Here is a 24134-nt window from a genome sequence, read left to right as displayed (position 1 = left end):
CCCCGGTGCCGGTGCCGGTGGGATGCGGGTCCCTGCCCCCGGTGCCGGTGGGATGCGGGTCCCTGCCCCCGGTGCCGGTGGGATGCGGGTCCCTGCCCCCGGTGCCGGTGCCGGTGAGATGTGGGTCCCTGCCCCCGGGATGCCGGTGCCGGTGGGATGCGGGTCCCTGCCCCCGGTGCCGGTGCCGGTGGGATGCGGGTCCCTGCCCCCGGTGCCGGTGCCGGTGGGATGCGGGTCCCTGCCCCCGGGATGCCGGTGCCGGTGGGATGCGGGTCCCTGCCCCCGGTGCCGGTGCCGGTGGGATGCGGGTCCCTGCCCCCGGTGTCGGTGGGATGCGGGTCCCTGCCCCCGGTGCCGGTGGGATGCGGGTCCCTGCCCCCGGTGCCGGTGCGGGCGCTGCCGGCGCTGCCGGGGAGGCGGGCGGGAGGCGGGCCGGTGACTCATGGCTTCCCAACGGCGGCGGCTCCTCCCCGCGGCCGCCGGCCCCGCGCAGCCCCCGGCACATGGGCCGCGGCTCCGGCAGCGCGGAGCTGGCCATGGCCGCACCGCCCGCCCGCTGCCCCGACTGCCCGCGGCCGGAGCGGGGGGGCGGCGGCGGGACCCCCGCCGTGCCACACCTCGGCATTGCGGTGGACGAGGGGGACGTGCTGCCCGGGGCGCTGCGGATCGTGCGGCAGCTGAGACCCGCCTGGGAGCCGGCCACGGTGAAGACCAAGGTACGGGGGGGACCCCGCGCCGGCACCGGGAGAACCGGCAGCCGCTCCCCCGCGGGGATCGCCCGGTGGGGCTGCGGAGCCCGGCTGGGGTGGGGTTATGGGGTTACAGGGTCTGGCTGAGGGGGCTGCGGTGCTCACCCCGGCGGGGTGTGGGGTCAGCTCAAGGGGGGCTGCGGGGCTTAGCCTGGGGGTCTATGGGGTCTGCCCCAGAGGAGTTGTGGGGCTCAGCTTGGGGGGTCCATCCTAGGGGGCTGTGGGGCTCACCATGGGGGGCTCTAGGACCTGCCCCAGAGGATGTGGCACTCTGCACCCCCACCCCTGGCTCTCCCCTCTGCTCTCAGAGCGTTACCGAGGGTCCATCAGCTGCGACCCCCCCATCGCACACCCCCCACGAGATTTAGGGACCCCTGGGGTGGTCACCGGGCGGTGGCTGTGGGTACAAAAGTGTCCCTAGGGTGGCTGCCGAGGTGCCCGCAGGGGTGGCCGCTCTCCTTTGGGATATTTGCCGCCTCCCACCTTCCCCGGGCTGAGCCCCAGTGGGAGCCGGGCACCGGGTACGGGGCAGAGCTCGGCTGTGCGGAGCTGCCAGGGCTTTGGGAATCCCTCTCCCCCTCCGGCCGGGTCTGGTGTGACACAGGCTGGTGGCGCCGGTGCCCTCGGCCGTGCCCTGGCGCTGGGCACCGGAGCGCGGAGGGGCTGGCACCGAGTGCCCTTAAATGCCTGCACGTGAGCGAGCGTCCCCTCCGAGGGCACACGCTTCCCGTCATTAAAAATGTATTAATAGCCGAGCGTAATGAAATACAAGAAGCTGCAGGAAAAGCCATCTGAAAAGGGCAGATGGCAGCGGGCAGGAAGCTGGGAGTTGGAGTTTGCAGGGGCAGGAAATGTCTCGCTCTGCTCTCGGAGCTCGGTGGTTGTGCGGGGACCCAGCTCTGTGGTATCCAGGCTCCGCAGGGGTCAGTGTTCAACAGCAGCTCGGGTGTGCGTGCGTGTGTTTTTAATTAAAATGAAAAAAAAAAAAAAAGAAAAAAAAACCCCACTTAGGAGTTGAGGGAAAACCCTCCCGTTGCGTTTCCCTCGGCTGCTTTCCCTCCTCCCGCGTTTCCCCTCGCAGGAGCCGCTCGGGATGGGAAGGAGCGGGCCGGGGGCCTGAGCTGGTTCCCATCAGCGATCCCATTCCCTCGCCCGGTGCCCCGGAGCGCTGCCCCGCTGCCAGCGCCCCGCGGGGGCTGTACCAGGCTGTGCCGGTGGCACGGGAAAATCTCCCGGAGCTCAGGAGCAGGGCAAGAAGGGTCTGGCTGCTCCTGCGCTCCAGGTTGTGCCCGCTTCCCGGGGCTCCTGCTCCTCATCCCCAGGAATGTCCGTGCGGCGGAGCCACCCACGCTCCCAGGGAAGCACAAACTCCTCCATCCACCCCTCAGCCGGAGATAAGAGCGGCAGCAGAGCCGATCTTGGGTTGGGTGTTTTTAGCCCGGATTTGGCACCAGGTTGCCCGGCTGGAGCCCAGCTGCGGGCCGGGGGTGCCGAGGCAGCGAGCACGGGGGCGTTTTGGGAATGCTGAGGGATTCTCCCGGCAGGTGCAGCACCAGGAGTTGGATTTTGCTGCTTCACCCCAGCGCTTCGGCGCAGGTCTCGCTTTGCCTTTAATCCCTGCAAAGTTTGGGGGTGTCACTCCTTCCCTCTGTCCCTGCCGTCCTCCGGCTGCAGGAGGGAAGGATTTGGGGTGGCTGCAGCCTGGATCCACAGGGAACAGCACCGGGAATCCCCCAGGCAGCCGCAGCCGATCCTTGGGAGCCGGCGGAGCTGCCACCCCCGAACCCAGCGAGTCCCTGCAGGCCACCGAGCAGCCACGTGCGCGTCTCCGAACTTGGCGGCCTGGAATTCAGGGGGGGGATCAGGATCAGTAATCCCGTTAAACCTGCTGGAAAGGGCTGCCCGGGCTGTGGGGCAGCGAAACAAAGCAGAACACCAGGATTTCGCTCCGTCTGGAGCCGCTCACCTGCGGCCGAGCCGTGTGTGGCCGACGGTGGCACCTGCATGGATGGGGTGTGACAGCTCTGCTGCCTCAGTTTCCTCTGGGGCCTGGCAGGACAAGAGGAGGAGGGAGCCGAGCCCCGTGGTGAAACCCAGATTATCAGCTCGGGGAAAAGCAGCTTGAGAAGGTTCAGCCGCAGCTGAGGGGCAGCAGCCATGAGGATGGGGCAGCTGCTCGCCCCAAATCCAGCTGTGGAATGGGGGTGTCAGCCCCGTCTGACTTGGGGGGTCTCATTCCCGTGCCTGGAGTCTCCCTCGGGAGGCTGCTCCAGGAGCCCTATATATAGGAGCCCTATAGGGGAGCGTGGGTTGCTGAGTGGGATGTCTAAAATTATCCGTCCCATCCCTGAGCTCCACGGCTGCCGGAGCAGGAGCCCCTCTCCCCCCTCCTGCTCCGGCTCCCCGATCCCACAGGGATGAAGGAATCCTTCCCACGGGGAGCCGCAGCACCCCAGAGCGCCCCGCTTGGAGCTGGCACGGGGGACAACGAGGGTGATTTTCTGTGGGGTGACAGCCCCAAACCCTCTCAATACCCTGGAGGTGCCCAAAATCCCGGCGGGATGAAGGAACCCTTTTCCCAGGGGGAGCCGCAGCACTGCAGGGACAAGGGGACAGGGCTTTCCCGTGGGGTGACACATCCCTAAACCCCCTGGATGCCGCCGAGGTGCCCGAAACGCCGGCGGGATGGGGCGCGGGGCCCGGCGCGGGCGGCAGCAGCCCCGGCATGTGCGCGGGCAGGCGGCCAAGGCGGAGCGCCGGGAGAACAAAACTCCCTTTCCATCTGCGAGGAGCCATCAGAGCGGTGACACGAGATGTCCCCAGCAGCGACGTCCCCGCCTATCAGCGCCCCGGCCCGCGGGGAGGGTCGGAGGAGGGGATGGGGCGGTGGTGTTTGCTCCGGGTTTGTTTTCAAGCCTCGTTGGGCGGATTATTTATTTATTTTAATTATTAATTTATCTATTTTTTTTAAAATTTTCATGCCAATTCACCCTGACTTTTTTTTTTATTTTTTTTTCCCCCCGGGAGCGATTCCCGAGGCCGCTCCCGTGCCAAGAGAGCTTTTCCTGAGCTATCCCTGAGCTATCCCTGAGCTATCCCTGAGCTATCCCTGAGATATCCCTGAGCTATCCCTGAGCTATTCCTGAGATATCCCTGAGCTATCCCTGAGCTATCCCTGAGCTATCCCTGGGATATCCCTGAGATATCCCTGAGCTATCCCTGGGATATCCCTGAGCTATCCCTGAGCTATCCCTGAGCTATCCCTGAGCTATCCCTGAGCTATCCCTGAGCTATCCCTGAGCTATCCCTGAGCTATCCCTGAGATATCCCTGAGCTATCCCTGAGATATCCCTGAGATATCCCTGAGATATCCCTGAGTTGTTCCTCAGTTGTTCCTGAGATATTCCTGAGATACCCCTGGGATATTCCTGAGTTGTTCCTGACCTGTTCCTGAGCTATCCCCGAGATATTCCTGTGCTATCCCTGAGACATTCCTGAACTATCCCTGAGCTGTCCCTGAGCTCCCAGGTGTAAAACCACAGGATTCCCACCCAAACCACCACCTCGAGCCCTTTCAAACCCCTCCAGGAGCTCTCCCGGCTGCGTTGCCTCGCTCCTTCTCCTCATTATTACCGTCGCCACGGGGTTTTTCCACCTCTGGGAAGAGAGCAGAGGGTTCCCCCGGTTATCCAGGTGTCACCCCCGCCGTGTTTGTCCCCACGCAGCTCTTCACTGACGGCATCACCAACAAGCTGGTGGCCTGCTACACAGACGAGGGCATGGCGGATGCGCTGCTGGTGCGCGTGTACGGCAGGAAAACGGAGCTGCTGGTGGACAGGGAGACGGAGCTGAGGAATTTCCAGGTGCTGCGCGCCCACGGCTGCGCCCCCGACCTCTACTGCGCCTTCCAGAACGGGCTCTGCTACCAATTCCTGCCGGGAATCGCGCTGGGGCCCGACCACGTGCGGGATCCTCGCATCTTCAGGTGTGCGGCACCTCCCGTGGGGAGGAGTTGGGGGTTTTCCAGGGAAAAGCAGCTGGGGAAAATTCCTGGTTTTCTGGGGATTTGTTCCGTGTTTCCAGCTCTCCCCTCACTGCCCGGGGTGGGGGTCGCTGGTGTGCTCAGCTCTGGGGGGTGGTGGGGGATAAATGGGTCAAATGGGAACATTTCTAAAGCGTCAGGTTCTGGTGAAGAGAGGTTTCCTGGGAACCTGGAATAAAGGTTTTCTGGGAAGCCGGAATGCCACGGGAAGCTGAGTTTTGGCCTGAATTTGCCCTGGAAATGTGGACTCTGAAATGCCTCAGAGGCTGATCCCTGACGCAGAATGAGGGGTCAGCTGTGCTGACCCTGCAGGACTTTCTGTGAATCCCTCTGAAGACACCCCAAAGCTCTTTCTGGGGGGGAGGGAGGAGGGATTTCGAGGATCTGGGATCACCTCTCACCTCTCTCCTGCTCTCCATGCCAGGCTGGTGGCCCGGGAGATGGCCCGAGTCCACGCCATCCACGCCAACGGGAGCCTCCCCAGGCCCATCCTGTGGCAGAAGCTGCACAAATACCTCAGCCTGGTGAAGACGGAGCTCAGCCCAAAGGTATCCAACGCCAGGTAAAGGCAGAGGGATCCCCCAGAGCCGGGCTCTGCCTCGGGAGCAGGGGGCAGAGCCCTGGTTCCCAGGTAAAGGTTCCCAGGTAAAGATTCCCAGATTCCCTCTGCGGGTTTGGGGCTGGATCCGCTGCTGGATCCCTCCTGCAGCCCCGGGAACAGCTCCAGCCCTTTCCTGCCGCCAGTTTTGGGGGAGATTTCAGCTCTTTTGGAGCTCTGGGATGTGTCTGTGCAGGATCCACCCAGAGCCGCAGCCTCCCACTGCTGTAACAATCCTCCTCCTCCTCCTCCCGGGAATTTAAACCCAGAATAAGCCCGAGCTCAAGCCCTGCTGAGCTGACGATGAATCCTAGAAACCCAGCCTAGATCGGAACACCCAGTCCCCACTCCCAACCATTTTTTGGGGCGGCCGGGTGAGTTTTGGGGTGTCTGGGAAGGATTCGGGCAGCCCCAAGAGGCGGAGGAGGTGAACGAACCGCAGGCAGGGCAATCATTAACCCGCGCCAGGAGCCGGCCGGGCTTTTCTCAGCCGCGGGCAGACTTTACCCACCCCGCGCCTTCAGCGCGGCCAATTAGGCAATCATTAACGAGCTCTCTTCTTGGAAGCCGCACTCCTGAGTTCACCGGGAGGCCCCGCCTGAGTCCAAAACACCCCGGGGCTTTGCCGGGTGCTCGGGGAGCGAGCGCTGGGTGGATCTGGGGCGTGGGCCGGGTGGGTTTTGGGGAAAAGGGACGCGCTGAGGGCGAGCTGTGGTGTCTGCCTGGGTGCCAAACCTGGCCCCCTCCCCAAAAACCAGCCTCGTTAGCCCCGCTTTGTGTCATTAATGGGGTGGTTTGTAGGGCATGAGAGGGAAACGCTGTCTCCGAGCCCCCAGGGAAGTGCTGGAAGCTGGGGAAATTCTGCCCCTGAGCCCCCAGGGAAGCTCAATTCTGCCCCTGAGCCCCCATGGAAGCTCAAATCTATCCCTGAGGCCCCAGAGAAGCTCAATTCTATCCCTGATCCCCCAGGAAAGGCTGGAAGCTGGGGAAATTCTGCCCCTGAGCCCCCAGGAAAGCTCAATTCTATCCCTGATCCCCCGAGAAGCTCAATTCTATCCCTGAGGCCCCAGGAAAGTGCTGGAAGCTGGGGAAATTCTGCCCCTGAGCCCCAGGGAGGCTCCCCCAGAGCAGCAGCGATGCCACCCTGTCCCTCCTGTCCCTTCGGGCAGCCTCCCGCAGGACGTGCCCAGCCCGGCGGCGCTGGAGCAGGAGCTGGCCTGGATGGAGGAGACGCTGCCGCAGCTGGGCTCGCCCGTGGTGCTGTGCCACAACGACCTCCTGTGCAAGAACATCATCTACGACCGGACACGAGGTCTGTGAGCCCGGGGGTGTCCCCTGGGCCACCCCCGGGGGGTGTCACCTCTGTCCCCCCACCCCTCCCCTCACGGCCGCCGCTCTTGCCCGCGCAGAGCACGTTCGCTTCATCGACTACGAGTACACGGGCTACAACTACCAGGCCTTCGACATCGGGAACCACTTCAATGAGTTTGCAGGTTGGGATGAGCTGGGAGACACCAAAAGTGCCCCCCATCCCTGGCCTGGGGTGGCCCCATCCCTGGGGGTGGAGGAGGGAGCTGGATCCCCGCTCCCGTGGTGGGAAATGGGGTGTCCCTGCTACTGGGGGTGGAGGAGGGAGTTTTATTCTCAGTCCTGGGGTTGGAAATGGGCTCTTCCTATTACTGGGGTGAGGAGGGAGTTTTATTCCCAGTCCCGGGGTGGGAAATGGGGCTGGCCCTGGGGATGGAAAATGGAATTTTATCCCCAATCCCGTGGTGGAAAATGAGGTGGTCTTGGGGTGTCCCCATCCCTGGGAGTGGAGGAGGGAGTTTTATTCCCAGTCCTGGGGTGGGAAATGGGGTTTTCACATCCCTGGGATGGAGGAGAGGGTTAAATCCCCGGTCCTGGGGTGGGAAATGGGAAATTCCCTGTCCTGGGTTCTCCTGATCCCTGAGGATGGAAGAGGGAGTTGAATCCCCAATCCCATGATGGGAATTGGGGTCTCCCCATCCCACACCCCAAACCCCAGCAGGAAATGGGGCTGCCCGTGGTCGGAGCGGGGTCTCTGCCGCTCTTCGGGCACCTGGGCTGCCGTTCCCGGCTCCGAGGCTGGCTGGGCTTTGTGCTTGGCTGGGGTTGTGCTCTCCTCGCTCTGCCGTGGAGATTCCAACCCCTCCGTGTCCCCTCCCTGTCCCCCCCGTGTCCCCCTGACCCCCCAGGTGTGAAGGAGGTGGATTATGGCCTCTACCCCAGCAAGGAGACACAGCTGCAGTGGCTGCGCTCCTACCTGCAGGCCTACAAGGAGCTCACCCAGGGGCACCCAGGTGACACCCAGGGGCACCCAGGTGACACCCAGGGACACCCAGGTGACACCCAGGTGTCCGAGGAGGAGCTGGAAACTCTCTATGTGCAAGTGAACAAGTTCTCCTTGGTGAGTGGGAAGGCAGAAGGAGCCGGCCTGGCTCCGGGGCTGAAAACACGACCCAGGGAATGAGTTTGTCTCTGCTCTCGGGCTTCCAGCTGCGAGCTGGCAAGGATGGGGCTGCTGGTGCCAGCCTGGGGGCTTGGGGACATCGGGGACAGGCTGTCCCAGGGGCCTGGCAGCACCTCAGGGGGGCCGAGCCCCCGGGCAAGGTCACAGGGCAGCTCTGGGGACAGCGCGTGTCCGACAGCCGCGGCCTTGGGCAGCCCTTCAGCCGCGGCCTGGCGTGAGGAAATCCTCTTTGCCAGCTGCCAGGGCTGGCCCCAGCCGGATTTCTGGAAATTTCAGGTGGAATACCCTCTGTTTTTCCTGGCTGGAGCTGCTGGGAGGGCAGTGCAGGGGGTGAGAGCCCACGTTCAGCATCTTCCCTGCTGCCATCCTCGCTCCAGCCAGGAGCAGCCTCTGGAGGGCACAGAAATCCCAATGTGGGCCAGTCCCAACCTCTGGAGGGCACAGAAATCCCGGTGTGGGCCAGTCCCAACCTCTGGAGGGCACAGAAATCCCAATGTGGGCCAGTCCCAACCTCTGGAGGGCACAGAAATACCAATGTGGGCCAGTCCCAACCTCTGGAGGGCACAAAAATCCCAATGTGGGTCACTCCCAAACTCTGGAGGGCACAGAAATCCCAATGTGGGCCAGCTCCACTCCGTGTCCCGTCCTTGTCACAGCCCTGGGAATTCCAGGCCCCAGCCAGGAGGGGCTCGAGTGTTTCTGGCCGTTCCCTGATCCCTGTTCTGCCCCTTGCAGGCGTCCCATTTCCTCTGGGCCTGCTGGGGCCTGATCCAGGATAAATACTCGACCATAGACTTTAATTTCTTAAGGTGAGTCCACCTTGGCTGCTCGCAGGGGGAAATGAGTGGAGCAGGAGGATCCCAGTGATCCCTGGGGAGGATCCCACTGATCCCTTGGAAGGATCCCAATGATCCCTGGGGAGGATCCTGGAGAAGATTCCAATGGTCCCTGGGGAGGATCCCAATGATCCCTGGAGGATCCCGGGGAAGTTCTCAATAGTCCCTGGGAAAGATCCCAGCAGTCCCTGGGGAAGATCCCAGGGAAGATCCCGGTGGTCCCTGGGGAGGATCCCGGTGGTCCCTGGGGACACGAGTGGCTCAGAGCTGTCCCTTCTCTCTCGGCAGATATGCAAAGCTAAGGTTTAAACAGTACTTCAAGATGAAGCCGGTGGTCACAGCCCTGCAGGTCCCCAAATAGGTGCCACCACCCCGAGCTCTGTCCTGGCCGTGTCCTCGCACCCCCCTCGCCCCTTGCCCAGCACAGCCGGGGTCCAGGGCCAGTCCTGCCGGTGGCACAGGGGACAAGAGGAGCTCTGCCTCGGCCACCACTGCTTCCAGGAGAGCCTGGACACCCCTGAGACTGGACCATGAGATGCTGGAGAGGACCACGGCCCCGGCGAGGCCCCAGCCCACATGAGGAAGCTTCACCATCGCCTTAAGGCTGAGCCTGGCTCAGCCCCGGTGCCCGGCAGGTCGGTGCCCTGCTGGCGCTGCTGGGCCTGGCACTGCCCGCTGTCCCCAAGGAGGGACACGGGGTCACCCCGTCAGCTCGGGAGCCCCCAGAGCCGCCCGCTCACCTTGGCCACCCCTTGCTGCACCCTCTGTGCCCTCCTGCCCTGCTGGGTGCCACCAGGGTGCCACCCCTAAACCAGCCCCATCCCAGCTCCCTGCTGGCCCCGGCCACGGGAGCGTTTGCCACGAGGGGTGGGAGATGCCACGAGGGTCTGGGACCAGTGGGGTGGGCACTGGCTGCCTGCCCCCCGTGCTGTGTCCAGCCCCAGCTGTCCCTGCCTGTCCCCACTGCTGTCCCTGCCTGTCCCCACCGCTGTCCCTGCCTGTCCCCACTGTCCCCCTTAGCTCGGTGGTTTCCCCCCTGTGCTCCCCAAGAGGCTTCTCAGCTCTGCCTTTGCCCTCTCCCCCAGGGTCGGGAGGTGCAGGTGGGGTGCAGGGGGGTCCGTCCTGCCTGTCCCCACCCCTGTCCTCCTCCCATGGCCGTGTCCCCATCCCCGGGAGGGGGTGGCACGGAGCTGCCCTGCTCCAGGACCAGGCACGGCTTCAGCCCCTGCCCTGCTGAGCCCCGGCCAGCTCCTGGCAGTGGCTGTGCCTTGGAGCCTTGGCTGTGGGGACAAGGTGACTGTCCCCTCTCTGGGCACAGGGACAAAGAGACTGTTCCCTCTCTGGGCACAGGGACAAAGTGACTGTCCCCTCTCTGGGCACAGGGACCTCCCCCAGCCACAACCAGGGCTGCTGGCCCATCCGTGTTTGTTTTGGTGCGAAATAAAAGCTGCTGGTAGCTGGAATTTGGGGGTGGTGGAGCTGGGGGACCTCGTCCTGAGGTCTGGGGGTGCTCCTGTCCCTTCTGTGCCTGGAGATGTCCCCATCCAAGCCTCGCTCCTGATCTGGTGACGTCCAGGCCCTGCTCTCTGCTCCAAAAAGTCACTTTTATTGTGCCAAGGGACAGGGGGAGGAACGATTGTAAACAGGGATGTGAAATATACAGGTTAAGTTACTCGTTGTCTTATTAACAAAATAAAGCTCTATCTATATTTACAATCTTTAAAAAACAAAACAACAACAACAACAAAAAAATAGAAAGAAAAATAAGTGGAAGAGAGAGAGGAAGAGCTGCAGCTGTGGGGAGGGGGCACCTCTGCTTCCAGTCCCTCTGCAGCCCAGCCCTGGGGCTGGGACCCCTCCCCAGGGACCCCGCTCCTGCCGCAGGGAGCCCAGCCCAGCACAGGGAGGTGGAATGGAATAAATAAAGCACTGACAGCGGCAGGAGGGGAGGGGAGATGGCCCTGGCGTAAAGGATGTCCCCACGGCAGTGCCCTCATGGCAGTGTCCCCATGGCAGTGTCCCCAGGAGTGTCACCACAGCAGTGTCCCCACAGTAGTGTCCCCATGGCAATGTTCCCACAGCAGTGTCCCCATGGCACTCTCCCCAGCAGTGTCCCCAAGGCAGTGTCCCCACACCAGTGTCCCCATGACAATGTCCCCAGCAGTGTTCCCATGGCAGTGTCCCCAGCAGTGTCCCCACATCAGTGTCCCCATGACAGTCTCCCCAGCAGTGTCCCCAGCACCGCGGTGCTGATGCTGCTGAGCTTCGCATCCCCCCTCGGGTTGGGGACATGGGGACAGAGGCTGCTGCCCGCTTTGTGCAGCCTGGAGCCCGGGTGGCTGTGGCTCCCGTGGTGTCCCCAACATTGTCCCTGTCCCCGTGGTGTCCCCACTCTGTCCCTGTCCCCGCGGTGTCTCTGGCTTGGGGCCTGTTCCCGGCTGCTGCCACAGGGAGGTGCCGGAGCCCCACGCATGGAGGGACACCGGGGGTGCACAGCTGGACACTGCACACAGCTGGACACTGTGCATGCAGCTGGACACTGGGCACACACAGCTGGACACTGTGCACACAGCTGGACACTGGGCATGCAGCTGGACACTGCACACACACAGCTGGACACTGTGCACACAGCTGGACACTGCACACAGCTGGACACTGGGCACACACAGCTGGACTCTGCACACACCTGGACACCGTGTGTGCACACCTGGACATTCCACATGCACACCTGGACACCACGCACACCCTGCACATTGCATAAACACACCTGGACACTGCACACACACACACACACCTGGACACCCCAAACTCTCACCTGGACACCCCTCATGCACAGCCACACCTCACTCCAACCCCCCCCCAGAAGGGGCTTTGACCCTTTCTAGATAAAAGGTCATTTTTTCCTAAGAATTCCACTTTTTCCCCCAAAATTATTTCTCCCTCTCACCCTGCAGGGCTCAGGTGGAGCCTGAGCTTCAGGGACAGGTGCCTGGGGACAGCCGGGCACATCCCCCCCGAGCAGGGGCTGGCAGGGCAGGAACAGCCCCCGCTTTGTTCCCAAAGTGGGCCAGAGCTGTCGGGAGCACAAAGGGCCCTGAGGAGCCCTTGGCCGGAGCCGGGGCCAGGCTGGAGCTAAAATTGGCTCCGTGGGAATTCACTGGCAGGCTCCAAAGATGGAGCGGGAAGCGCGGCAGGGAGGTCACACCAGGACAGAGGAGAGACGAGCGTGTCCCCATCCCCTGTCCCCATCCCGTGCCCCCACCCTGTGTCCCCACCCCGTGTCCCCATCCCGTGCCCCCAGCCCATGTCCCCAGTCCATGCCCAGCAGCGCAGGTGAGGCTCTCTGGGACCCACAGGTGCTGCAGGGCTGGGAGATGCTCTGGGGAGACGCCCCAGATCCCCTCAGGGGTGACAGCGCAGCAGCCGCGTCACCAAATCTCCAGGCTCGGTGGCCTCAGCTCCACGCGCCACCAAAGCATGACCAAACCAGCCCTTGCCACCCAAAATTCCAGGTGCCCACCCTCGTGGGACCCCCCTGTGCAGGCGGGCAGCTCTCCCGTGGCTCAGTCCCATCCCGCCAGGACACGCCACGCCCTCCTGGTGGTGGCACCTGCCACCCCCTCTGCCCTCCCTGTGCCCCCTCAGTCTGTCAGCACCACCAGCTCGCCGTCGCTCTTGTCCTCGCCCTCCGAGTCCTCGTCCTCGCTGTAGCGGTACATGTCCCCCTCGGCCACCGAGTGCCCGTCGTCCCCGGCGTCACCGTCCTTGAGGCTGCGGGTGTTGACGATGACGGGCATGGTGGGGTCCACGCCGCGGGGCAGGTAATGCTCCAGGAGGGGCGGGGGCAGCTGGACGCCCACCGGCCGCGGGTACAGCACGTCCGAGGAGCTGGGGGGCACCTGGCTGCCCTGCGGCCTGTGGGACACGGGGGACGGGCACTGAGAGGGCAGCGAGGGGTCACGGGGCCACCTGTGGGGAACATTCTGTGGGGGGCAGGGGGGAACCAACCCCATGGGCACCAGGTGAGCCCCCAACCAATGTCACCAGGTGAGCCCTCACCCCATGGAACCAATCCCACGGGCACCAGGTGGGCACCCACCTCATCGACCTCAGGTGGGCACAATCCCCACCTGGTGCCAGGTGGGCACTTACTCCAATGAAGCCAGGTGGGCACCAACCCCATGATGACCAGGTGAGGCCCTACCCATGTCACCAGGTGAGCCCCACCCAAGTCACCAGGTGAGCCCTCACCCCATGGAACCAGTCCTGTGGGCACCAACCCCATGGGCACCAGGTGGGCACCCACCCCATGATGACCAGGTGAGGCCCCACTCATGTCACCAGGTGAACACCCATGTCACCAGGTGGGCACCAACCCCATGGCCACCAGGTGGGTCCTCACTCCATGAAACCAATCCCATGGGCACCAGGTGGGCACCAACCCCATGGGCACCAGGTGAAGCCCACCCGTGTCACCAGGTGAGCCCTCATCCCATGGAACCAACCCCATGGGCACCAGCTGAGCCTCACCCATGGTGACCAGGTGAGCCCCACCCATGTCACCAGGTGAGCCCCACCCCAGCAGCCACCCCCCAGGGCGGGGCACAGCGCTGTCCCCTATCAATTACCCTATCAGGTATCCCTGCCTGGCGTCCTGGCGCCGGTTCCTCATCAGCGCCTTGTACTCGCCCACGCGCAGCCGCTTGCCCTCCACGATGCAGGTGCGCTTGGGCCGCGGCTTGTATTTGTAATCCGGGTACTTCTCCAGGTGCTGCCGGCTCAGCCGCGCCTGCTCCTCGTAGTACGGCTGCTTCTCCTGGTTGGACATGGATTTCCACCGGGATCCTGCGTGGGGAAGGAGCAGAGCGTGCTCACACCCTGCCTGGGCGAGGACAGGGCGGCTGGGAGGAACCCCGAGGTTAATTGGTGCTGATTGATGGATGAGTGCTGTTAGTCAATGTCATTCCTTGTGGGATCGGCACCTGGATTTACAGCTCTGCTGGTGGGAGCCACGTGCCGCAGCCGGTTCTACCGGAATATCGGGAACAGCTTCCCTGACCTACCCCTGGCACCTCCAGGGATTCATTCTCTGACCTTCCCTCCTGGGACTCATCCCCTCATTCCCTGAACATCCCTCCATGGATTCATCCCCTCAGGTTCCCTGTCCTGGGCCAGGGATGTCCCAGGATCTTGTTCCCATCCCTCCAGGGGATGCAGAGGGGATTCCCCATCCCGAGATCTCACCCAGGATCTTGCTGATGCTGGAGTTGTGCATGTCTGGGAAGGCCTGCAGGATCTTCCTCCTCTCGTCCTTGGCCCACACCATGAAGGCGTTCATGGGCCGCTTGATGTGGTTGTTGTTCCTGGACTCCGGGAAGTGCCGGGAGCCTGCGAGGGACACCCAGGATGAGGGCAGGAGCCGGAGAACAGAGCAAACCCGGGGTCACCACCACGCTCCCGGCCATCCTCACCATCCATCTCACAGCTCAGCAGAGCCTCGTCCAGCCGGTGGCCGGGGGTCTCCTCCATCCGCTCCTTCACCGGGGAGGAATCGATCCCAACGTGCTCCTGCAGGACAGCGGGGTCAGGAGGCAGCCCCAGCCCGGGGACAGCTGTGGCTGGTGGCACTGGGGTGGCAGAGGGGATGGTGGCCACGCAGAGTGACCCTCACCTTGCGGTAGGGGCTGCTGAGTGACCCCTCCATGGCGGCGCCGTGGCCGTGCAGCAGCTGCCGCGCGTCGTGGATGGCTTTGGTGATGGCATCGCCCTCTCCCAGGAATCCTGGCAGGATATGGCACCCATCAGTGCCAGTGGTCACCTCACTGACCACTCACAGCACTGACCCTTATGTACACCCATCAGTGCCAGTGGTCACATCACTGACCACTCACTGCACTGACCCTTATGTACACCCATCAGTGCCAGTGGTCACCTCACTGACCACTCACTGCACTGACCCTTATGTACACCCATCAGTGCCAGTGGTCACCTCAGTGACCCCCAGAGCACTGACCACTATGGGCACCCATCAGTGCCAGAGGTCACCCTGCTGACCACTCCCAGCACTGACCCCTGTGGGAACCCCACTGACCACTCCCTTCACTGACCCCTGTGGGCACCCATCAGTGCCAGCGGTCACCTCACTGACCACTCCCAGCACTGACCCCACCCTGACCACCACAGCTGTGCCCCGAGGGGTGGCACGGCACCCGGGAGCAGCAGAGACGTCACGTGTCCCCCCAAAACCCCAAAAGGGGCTCCTGGGCACGCACCCAGAGGGAGGCTGGATGGGCTGCTCTGCAGCTCCCTGCTGGCCCCGTGGCCCGGCGGCAGCGACTGGCAGCCGCTCATCTTCAAACTGGGCGAACTGGAGGCACTGGGGAGCTCGGAGCCTTTGGGTTTGGCTGTCAGGTTCAGCGGCTGCGAGGTCTCCTGGGGAGGAGGGAGGGATGGGGGGTGAGGAGCTGTCCCCAAACACCCAGCCCAAGGTTTGGAGGGGTTTTGGGGCTGTGCCAGGGTTTGGAAGGGGTTTGAGGGTTGTACCAGGGTTTAAGGTCGTTTTTGGGGCTGTACCAGGGTTTGGAGGGGGTTTGGGGGCAGTACCAGGGGTTCAAGGGGTTTGGGGGCTGTACCAGGTTTTGGGAGGGGGTTTGAGGGTTGTACCAGGGTTTGGAGGGGGATTTGGAGCCGTACCAGGGTTTGGAGGGAGTCTGGGAGCTGTACCAGGGTGTGGAAGGGGTTTTGGGTCTATACCAGGGTTTGGGAGGAGGTTTGGGGGCTGTACCAGGGTTTGGAGGGGGTTTGGGGGCTGTACCAGGGTTTGGGGGCTGTACCAGGGTTTGGAGGGGGTTTGGGGGCTGTACCAGGGTTTGGAGGGGGTTTGGGGGCTGTACCAGGGTTTGGAGGGGGTTTGGGGGCTGTACCAGGGTTTGGAGAGGGTTTGGGGGCTGTACCTGCATCTGGAGGTGGCCCGGGCCCGCGGGTCTCTTCAGCGTGGGAGGAGGGGGGCTGTGCAGGAGCTGCACCGGGTAATCCACTGCGGGAGCAGAGGGACAGCGGTCGGGGACAACAGGGACACGGCTGGGGGGGACAAGGCCACCCTGCAGGGCTGGGACAGTGCCAGGGGGACCCAGCTCACCTGGTTTGCAGGGGATGGGCTGGATGGGCAGCGCCAGCTGGGACTCGGGGGTGACCGGGAGGGGCTGGTGGCTGGGGGTGAAGGCGGGGATCATCACGTAGGGCATGTTGACCTGCTGGAGGGGACAGGGACACCAGATCAGCGCCACGCCGCAGTGTCACCCCCGGCAGGGGACAGCAGGACACGGGGAGGCTGCGGTCACCCAGCGTGGGGAGGGGGACACGGGGAAGGGGCCAGGGGAGGTGTCTCCTGCCTTTACCTGGATCTGCTGCTGTAGGAGGTTGATTTTGTGCTGCTGCTGGATGAGCTGCTGCTGCTGCTTGGCGATCTGGGGAGGGGACAGGGACGGTTGGTGACATCAAGGACAGCGCTAGGCTGGCCTCCAACCTGGCAGAACCCGGCCAGAAGCACCAAAAAGGGGCTGCAGGGAGTCCCCAGGGCCGTGGGAAGGGCACGAGCAGGGGCTGAGCTGCCTCTGAGCCGCCTCGAGGGACACAAGGGCTGGGAGGCAGCTGCCACCCCCACCCCAGCTGTGACAGCGGTGTCACCCCTGCCCTCAGGAGAGGAAAAATTGATGTTCAAGGTGAGCACAGGCAGCAGGGAGCTGGGCTGGTTTGTTCCTATTAAAGAGCTCCATCCCCATCTCCATCCACCCTTGGGCCTCACAGCTCCGAGGAAGGGAAACCTTTCCCAGGAAGGTTTGGGGAGGGAAAAGGGGACCCCAAAGCCACCCCCAAAGGCATCCCCGGAGGGAGGGACGGTCCCCACCTGCTCCTGCTGCTGCCGGGCCAGCTCCATCTGCTGCTGCTGCTTCTCGAAGAGCATGGTGGCCATGTTCTTCTGCTCCGAGTGCGCCGTCAGCAGCTGGTCCCGCAGCGTGGACAGCTGGTTGATCATCACCAGCAGCTGCAGCTCCTTCTCTGCCAGGCTCTCCTGGGTTCCTGGGGGAGGGAAAGACCTGCCTGGATGAGGGTCAGAGGGTTGGGAAGTGGGGAGAGGGTCAGCAGCACAAGGTGGGGTGGTGGTGATTTTATTTAAGGAGTGTGGTTCCCGTTTCCTTCCACCTGGGGAGATCCAGGGGTGGGGAATGTCAAGCAGAGAAGTCCTGCACCGCCGGTTGACCAGGGAATGTCAGACTGGGGAGGAATGGAAAGATCCCCACATGCTGAACCCACCCCCCACCAATCCCACGCACCCAGAGGCAGCAGAGATGCTCACCCCCCCAAAAAAAATCAATTAAAAAAGGGACAAATCTCTGTGAAATGAGATGTCCCCTCCTGCCTTGGTGGGAAAGGCCGTGTTTCCAGCTGGGATGCAGGAGGGAGGTTGGTGGAGGTGGATCCCACCTTTCACTTCCTTGGATTCAGCCGTGTTCCGGCCCAGCAGCCGCTCCTTCCAGTCACTGGACAGCAGCTTCTCGATGGTTGGCATCACTGGGGGACAGGGACAGGGACAGGGACAGGGACAGGGACAGGGGCAGGGACAGGGACAGGGACAGGGACAGGGACAGGGGGACAGGGACAGGGACAGGGACAGGGACAGGGACAGGGACAGGGAGGAGAGGACAACCACGTGAGCACATCCCAAGGCTCTGCACCACGGCTCAGTCCATCCCACAGCTTTGAAGGGCAGGGAAAGGGTCCCAAGAGGCCCCTTGGGAACGTTTCCCACCTTCCTTCAGGTTCCTGTTGAAGTCCAGCTTCTCCTGGCCGCTGCCGGCCGGCTCGAAGGCGGAGCGCCGGGGCTCGGGAATGTCCCTGGAGGGAGAGCAGGATTCCTGCGGGACACAGAATGTCACTGGGCACTGCTGGCACTTCCAGGGACACCCCCCGGGTGGGTCATCCCCATCTGGTGGGATGCAGGCAGGTTCTCCTGAATCCCATCTGGAGAGCATCATGCTGGAAATGCTGGGATTTTCTCCCGTTTATCCAGCCTGGCTGGATCCTCTGAGCTCCCTTCCCCTCTGAAGGCAGTGCAGGGAGAGGTCAGGGAGAGGGAAAACCCGAGGACAATGGAAAAGAGAGCCTGAAGGGATGAGGAACGCCTGGAGGGGGCAGCGGGGGGCTCCACACCACCCTCAAACCCCAGGGATGACCCCAGAGCAGCCAAAAAACCTCGGGAGAGCCTCAGATTTCACTTTTGATTCCTTGGGATGAAGAAAAAGCACCCGGAGGGAGCAGCCACCGCTTCTCCCACGGGATGGGATGGTCTGGAGCAGGGATGGGGACAGCACCACCTCTGTCACACCCACCTGTGGCAGGGCCTGGGGGTCAGTGCCATCCCTGGCCAGTGGCCCCGGGGGCTCGTGGGGCCGGGGCTCGGCACCGGGGGCAGCCCCCGGCGGGGTCTCAGGGCCGCCCTCCTTCTTCTCCTCCGTCTTGATGGCGCAGTTCACCATGGCGCCCGCTCCATCCAGCTCCGGGGGTGGGGACACGGGGCTCCTCATGGACATCCTGCGGACAGCAGGGATGTCACCACAGCCACCGGGCACCCCTGGGCATGGGCACCCCTCTCCCAGCCTGGCTCCACACAGGGGCACCCCACGGTGTGAGGACAACGCCCCTGGGGTTTGCCATGGGCAGAGCTGAGCTCTTGTTCCCGGTTTTCCAGGTGTTTCGGGGCTCGGTCCTCAGGGAAATCTTGGAATGGAGGAGTAAATTCCTAAAGGATTGGGACTGAGGACAACTGGGGAGACCTTCATGCCACGTCCAGCAAGCTCAGGCTCAGGGTGACAGGGACCTGTGCCAGCATCCCGGGGTCCCCAGGTCCCCATCACTGTCCAGGAGCCGTGCCTAGAAAGCCATCGGAGCCGTGGCAGGATTCCCGCTCCGATGGGAAGTGGAAATCCTGGCTCTGCCCAGCCATGGCTGGGACGGCACCAGAACGGCTCTTCTGGGAATGTCTGGCATGGGATGGACTGGGACCGGCCACCAGAACATTCCTCTGGGAATGCCCGGCACAGGAGGGACCTGGGACGGCACCAGAACGGTTCCCCCAGGATCCCCAGTATGGGAGAGACCTGGGACCGGCCACCAGAACAGCTCCCGGGCATGGGATGGACTTGGGACTGGGACCAGCCACCAGAACATTCCTCTGGGAATGCCCAGCACGGCACCAGCCAAGGTCCTGCCAGGGCAAAGCCTGGCCCCGGGAATGGCTCTCCCTGATCCCACCAAAACCCCCATGGGTGCCAAACCCCTTCCCAGCCGGATGGGCAGCACAGGAATGACGATGAGTTTTATTGGGAATGGGCTGTAACGCCCCAAGGGGACCCCAAGCCCTGGCATTCCATGGGGTTTTTCCCCAAAAAACGTGTCCCACCCCTCGCTCCGGGTGCCAGGCGCGGTATCCAAGAGCCAGCGCCAGGATTGGTGGCATCCATGGGGATTTGCCTTCCCCAGGCCACCAACCCTCACACCACACAGCAAGAACGGGAACAAGCATTGTCCTGGCCTTTCAGGTGGGAATAATGGGAAAAGGAGGCTGTGAAGGAAGGGCTTTATCCCGGACGCTGCCGGGAATCGGGATCTGGCTTGTGGGATTGTCCTGCCATAGGGACAGCACCTGCCTGGGGGCTGCCACCCCAAACCCAGCGCCCTCACACCTCCCAAACCCCCATCAGGAGCCCCTAAACCCAGTTTGGGGGTGCAAAGCGGGGTGGGGAGGGCTGAGCTGGGCCGCCCGGCTTGGGGGCAGCAATTACATAACAAACAAAGCCCGGCTCAAGCTGCGAATTAATCAAACGGCTGAAAATAAAACCTTCCTCTCAGGAACTTCAAACAAAAGAAATGAAAACAACAAGGCCGGCTGGGTAATGAAAAGCCAGGGCTGTGAATAGGGGACAAAAGGAAGTGGAACAATGGGGTGTTGGACAAAAGCAATAAAGTAAAGGGAAGTGTGACAGCTCCACAATAGGGCACTGTGCTCGCCAGCCTTTCTGATCTTAGCGGGCCTTTTTATAATCTCGGTTCCCTCGCCCTCCACCGAACAAACCCGCCGGGTTTCCTCCCGGCCCCGCATCACCCGGGGGCTGCCGCATCCTGCGGCGCCCCTTCCTGCCCCGGCTCACCTTGGCCGGGGCCACCCGGCCCCCAAAATCCATCGCCGGGAAGGAGCGGACACGGTGGGAAGCTGTGCCCGCTCCAGCAAGGATTGTGCCTTGTGGGGATGTGTTACAGGTGGGGAAACTGAGGCAGGCATGAGCAGAGCACCCCTCAGGTGTGCGTGAAAATCCCTTTCTTCCCGGCTTTTTTGGTGCTTTTTCCACACAAAAATCCAAGTTTTTGTAGGTTTGGGATGCTGCAACTGCAGCACCTTGGCACTGAGTGATGTTTTTGGGTTGAGACAGGCACAAAATCCCATCCCACCCCTCCTGCAGGTCCTGTTCCCGATGTGCTTCACCTCCCAGTGCCACTGGAAACTTGCTCTTAAAATGGGGCCAAGCGCTTTAATAGGGCCGAGTTTGAAAGAGGCCTCATTGAGGGTTCATCACCCATCCTGCCGAGGAAACGGGGAAAAAAGGGAAAAAGGGGAAAAGGCGCAGTTATCTCGTTCCAGGTGTGGGGTCCGGGGCTGCCTGGGGCAAGGATCTTCTCGGTTTTTAATACTCCTGGGTGGGGAGGAAGGGAGGGAACGGGGTTGGGATGGAAAACGCCAGCCCAGAGGATGGAAACAGATCCTGAATCCTCATGGGATGCTTCCTTCCCTCACAGCGTTTTGGGGGCTCATCCCACAAGCAGCAAAGCCCTGAAATTCCGATATTTCACCTTTCCTCCCAACCCCAGCCCGGCAACTCCAAGATTTTGGGGATGGTGGCAGCTTTTATTCCCCGGTTTGCACCAGCGAACGGCACGTCCTGCAATTCTCCCGCTGGCCGTGCCACCCTTCCTGCCCGCCAGCCAGGCCTGATCCTATCGGCCCCGGCTGCGTGGAGCAGAACAGCTCCAGGGGCCGGGAAAAGGGGGTGAGGTGCCAGAACACCCCCACCCTGCCCGGATCCAAGAAATGCCAAAATCCCGACGCTGCAGGAGTCTGGGATCCAAGAGATCCGAGATCCTGGTACAGCAGGAGCTTGGGATCCAGGAGATGGGGAGATCCTGAAGAGCCTGGGAATCATAGAGAAGTCAGAATCCCAGCACTGCAGAAGTTTGGGAATCTAAGGTATTCCAAGATCCCGGCACTCCAAGGGCTTGGGGATCCAAGAAATGTTGAGATCCCAGAACTGCGGGTGCTTGGGATCCAGAAGATGTTGAGATCCTGGCACTTCAGGAGTTTGGAGATCCAAGAGACACCAAGATCTTGGGGATCCAAGAAATGTTGAGATTCCTTCAGTGCAGGAGCCTTTGGATCCAAGAGATGCTGAGATCCCAGCAGAGCAGGAGTTTGGGATCCCAGAGACACCAAGATCCTGACACTGCAGGAATTTGGGAATTCAAGGGGCAACGAGATTCCAGAGCTGCAGGAGCCTGGAGATCTACGAGATGTGGGGATCAAGAGATGCCGGGATCCTGGCTCTACAGGACCTCGGGGATCCAAGAGCCGCCAAGATCCCTCACCCTGTGTCACATCCCTCCTGCCTCAGGGCTCAATTTGGGGACAATCCCACCCCAGGGACAGCAAAGACACCCTTGGCCAGTTGGCTGCCCAGATTTTTTGGGATGACCCTGCCCTCTCCTGGCCATCAGGCTGTCCCAGCTCTTGGAGGTTTTGCTCTCCTCCCTCCCAAAACTCTTCTTCCATGGCTCTTCCCAGCTCTTCCCTTCAGGAGCCCAGCGTGGTGCCCGATCATCCCAAGAAAACCTCATCCCGCCACCACAGCCCAGGAGACCCAGCAAAACAGGGAAAAATCCAAGGAGGAAACACCAGAGGAGCAATAACGGCCCCAGTGCCGGCACGAGCAGCAGCCCCGACACCCCTGGGAGAGGGCAGAGGAAAAAATAAAGACACACACGGAGATTTTCCTCTTCCAGGCAGGACCTGAGGAATCCCGGCCGGCCACCGGGACAGACAATAGCCCATCTCCTGCCAGACGAGCGGGGCCGCTTTCCTGCCAGACTTGGAATGTCCTTTCGGGGCCGCTTCCAAGCGTTTCCGCCCCGGGTGTCTTCCAAGAGAAAAGAATGGATGTTTGCTCGGCCGTGCCCGGGCAGGGATGGCCAGGGGTGGCCGATGTCCCTGGCTGGGGGAAGTTCACGGGGCTGCCGTCCCTTCCCTGGGGATCCAGAGCATCCCGGGATGGATGGCCATTCCCTGGGAATGGCAGGTGGCCCTGGGGGAGGTGGAATGTGCCGTCCATCCATGGGGGCGGGAGAAACACGGATGAGGAAATGCAAGACCCCGGGGTTCGCTGGTGCCGAAAAATTCTTTTTTAACCCCAAAAGGCAACTGGGTGAGGGGTTTTAGACTTGGAAACGCCACCGGCTCCGAGCGTCACTGCTCGCAGCACGTGTTCCCTGCCGGGGCTGTGTCCCCACCCTGCCGCCCCACAAAGCCACAGCAGAAACGCTCCAAATTTGGGCTCAGCCCAATCCTCCGCCACCTCCGCGTTCTCAACATCTCACCTGAGCTCGGCAGCAGAAAAACCCAAAGCTCCCCTGCCCAGGGGCACCGGAAAAGCTGCAAAATCCACCCTGAGATGGAAGAGTTTTGCTGGGCACCGGGGATTTGGGGAGGGGGATGCTCCCAGGGGCAGCAGGATGGGGCAGCCAGGGACAGGATGGGAATTGCCTGGAGTGTCCTTCCCGGAGGTACCCAATGGAAAATCCCCATCCCAAAGAAACCCCCAGACCCCAAACGTCCCTTTCCATCCTGGCAAGATCTTTGGGATGAGCAGGAGTTGGGATTTCCCACCCAAACCAGCCGGGCATTTGTCCATCCTCCACCCGCCCTCAGTTCCCCGAAGGCGATTTCTCCTTCCCCAAAGGACAAACGGCCTCTGGAAACATCCGGAAACATCCCCACGGGGTCACGGCACAGCGGTGACGGCACCAGCATCACGGAAACTCCCGGGCACGGCCGGTGCAGGAAGGAGTCGGGGTCACTCCTGTGCCCCCTTTCCAGCAGGTCCCCTCTCCAGGGGTGTGCGACCCCATCCAGGTGTTCCCACGGAGGGACGTCCCCTCCTCACCCCTGGAATTCTCTTGGCACAGACAAGTTATGGGAGGTTTTTTGGGGGGGGAGAATCGATTTTCCATCTTTTAAGATGGAAAGCTGCAATCCAGGTCTCCAGGGCGCCCATGGAAGTTTGAATCCTAAAGAAGTTACAATTTTTACCAATTCTATCCCAAAAAAACCCAGCCTGCTCCTTCTGAAGGCCATATCCAGGGTTATTAATGAGATGCACATCTCCCTTATGAGTTCCAGCAGAGTTCTGGGGGCAAATCCAATCAATCCCACTCTCCAGAAGTTGAGGAAATAGGGAAAATAACAGGGATTCATCCCCCAGTTCTCTGAAATGCAGGGCAGGGAGGAAAAGAGGAATTCCTAGGCTGGGCTGAGGGGAAGAGGAGGATCTGGGAGGTTTCATGGGATGCTCCATGTTCTCCTCCAGGGATGTTTTCCATCCCCTGTAAATCCCAGGAGACCCTGGTGTCCCAGGAAACGGGATGAGGACCAAACTCTGCCCTCAGCGGCTCTGCTCCTGCTTTTCCCACGGGATTATCCCTCTTGGCCAAATCCAACTTATCCCCTTGGGACTTGACCTCCCTGTGTCCAGCAGGATCCTGGTGGGATGCTCCAGGTGGGTGGGAATGGGAAAACAAAGCCCCGAGCAAAGCCTGATAAGGATGAGCCAACCCCCAGACATTCCCTGTGGGCTCTGGGATCAGGATCCATGCCCCACACATTCCCTGTGGGATCTGGGATCCATTGGATCCATGCCCCAGACATTCCCTGTGGGATCTGGGATCAGGATCCATGCCCCACACATTCCCTGTGGGATCTGGGATCAGGATCCATGCCCCACACATTCCCTGTGGGCTCTGGGATCCATTGGATCCATCCCAGAGCTCTGGGACACATCCCAGTGTCCCTTTGGATGGAGAATTCCCATCTCCCTCTGCTTTCCCACTACTCCAGGGTGGTTTATCCATTAGGATCCCAAAAACAGCTGGGACCTCCCTTCCCAACCCCAAATCCAGGGATTCTGCCTCCCGCCAGCCTGTGTGACAAAACCCAGCCAGGAGGTCCATAATTTTCCAAATAAATCCCAATCCCTGGAAGCAGCCGGATCCTTCCCTGGGCGTCCCCTGGCCCAGGGCCACCCCGCTCGCAGCCACGACC

General features: G+C 62.1%; 2 protein-coding genes across 6 annotated transcripts in view; one reads left to right on the top strand and one right to left on the bottom strand.

Annotated features, from left to right (window-relative positions):
- The first annotated feature begins 488 nt into the window (after nt 1–488).
- Nucleotides 489–10432, top strand: ETNK2 (ethanolamine kinase 2). The gene is made up of 8 exons (XM_086861839.1): nt 489–716; nt 4475–4734; nt 5216–5353; nt 6559–6701; nt 6799–6882; nt 7606–7817; nt 8616–8689; nt 9005–10432. Exons 1-8 carry the CDS (start codon nt 504–506, stop codon nt 9075–9077), a joined length of 1197 nt encoding a protein of 398 aa, XP_086717965.1. The 5' UTR covers nt 489–503; the 3' UTR covers nt 9078–10432.
- The window catches only part of SOX13 (SRY-box transcription factor 13), a 32972-nt gene continuing 19139 nt past the window's right edge, over nt 10302–24134 (bottom strand). For 2 of the 5 annotated variants that reach the window (XM_086861836.1, XM_086861837.1), the window contains exons 2-14: nt 18106–18307; nt 17526–17631; nt 17201–17287; nt 16623–16795; nt 16114–16182; nt 15855–15969; nt 15670–15752; nt 14989–15148; nt 14388–14497; nt 14188–14284; nt 13961–14104; nt 13345–13561; nt 10302–12631 (exon numbers count right to left, since the gene is read on the bottom strand). In XM_086861836.1, the coding sequence (XP_086717962.1) occupies nt 12358–12631; nt 13345–13561; nt 13961–14104; nt 14188–14284; nt 14388–14497; nt 14989–15148; nt 15670–15752; nt 15855–15969; nt 16114–16182; nt 16623–16795; nt 17201–17287; nt 17526–17631; nt 18106–18307 (1837 nt within the window). In that variant the 3' untranslated portion in view covers nt 10302–12357. The remainder of the gene's footprint in view (nt 12632–13344; nt 13562–13960; nt 14105–14187; nt 14285–14387; nt 14498–14988; nt 15149–15669; nt 15753–15854; nt 15970–16113; nt 16183–16622; nt 16796–17200; nt 17288–17525; nt 17632–18105; nt 18308–24134) is intronic. The other 3 variants (XR_015279012.1, XR_015279011.1, XM_086861838.1) reach the window with 3 other exon arrangements.

The sequence above is a fragment of the Cyanistes caeruleus genome, chromosome 24 (assembly GCF_971803275.1).
Source record: "Cyanistes caeruleus chromosome 24, bCyaCae1.hap1.1, whole genome shotgun sequence".
In the NCBI taxonomy this organism is placed as follows: Eukaryota; Metazoa; Chordata; class Aves; order Passeriformes; family Paridae; genus Cyanistes; species Cyanistes caeruleus.
The sequence above is the reverse complement of the archived record's forward strand: the minus strand, read 5'-3'. Positions and strand labels throughout refer to the sequence as shown.

Bases quoted from the DNA above. Each gene is read 5' to 3' on its own strand.
- ETNK2 (XM_086861839.1), top strand. From the start codon at position 504: ATGGGCCGCGGCTCCGGCAGCGCGGAGCTGGCCATGGCCGCACCGCCC. The intron at 4,735-5,215 runs GTGTGCGGCACC...TCTCCATGCCAG, and splicing joins CGGGATCCTCGCATCTTCAG to GCTGGTGGCCCGGGAGATGG. The intron at 6,883-7,605 runs GTTGGGATGAGC...CTGACCCCCCAG, and splicing joins CCACTTCAATGAGTTTGCAG to GTGTGAAGGAGGTGGATTAT.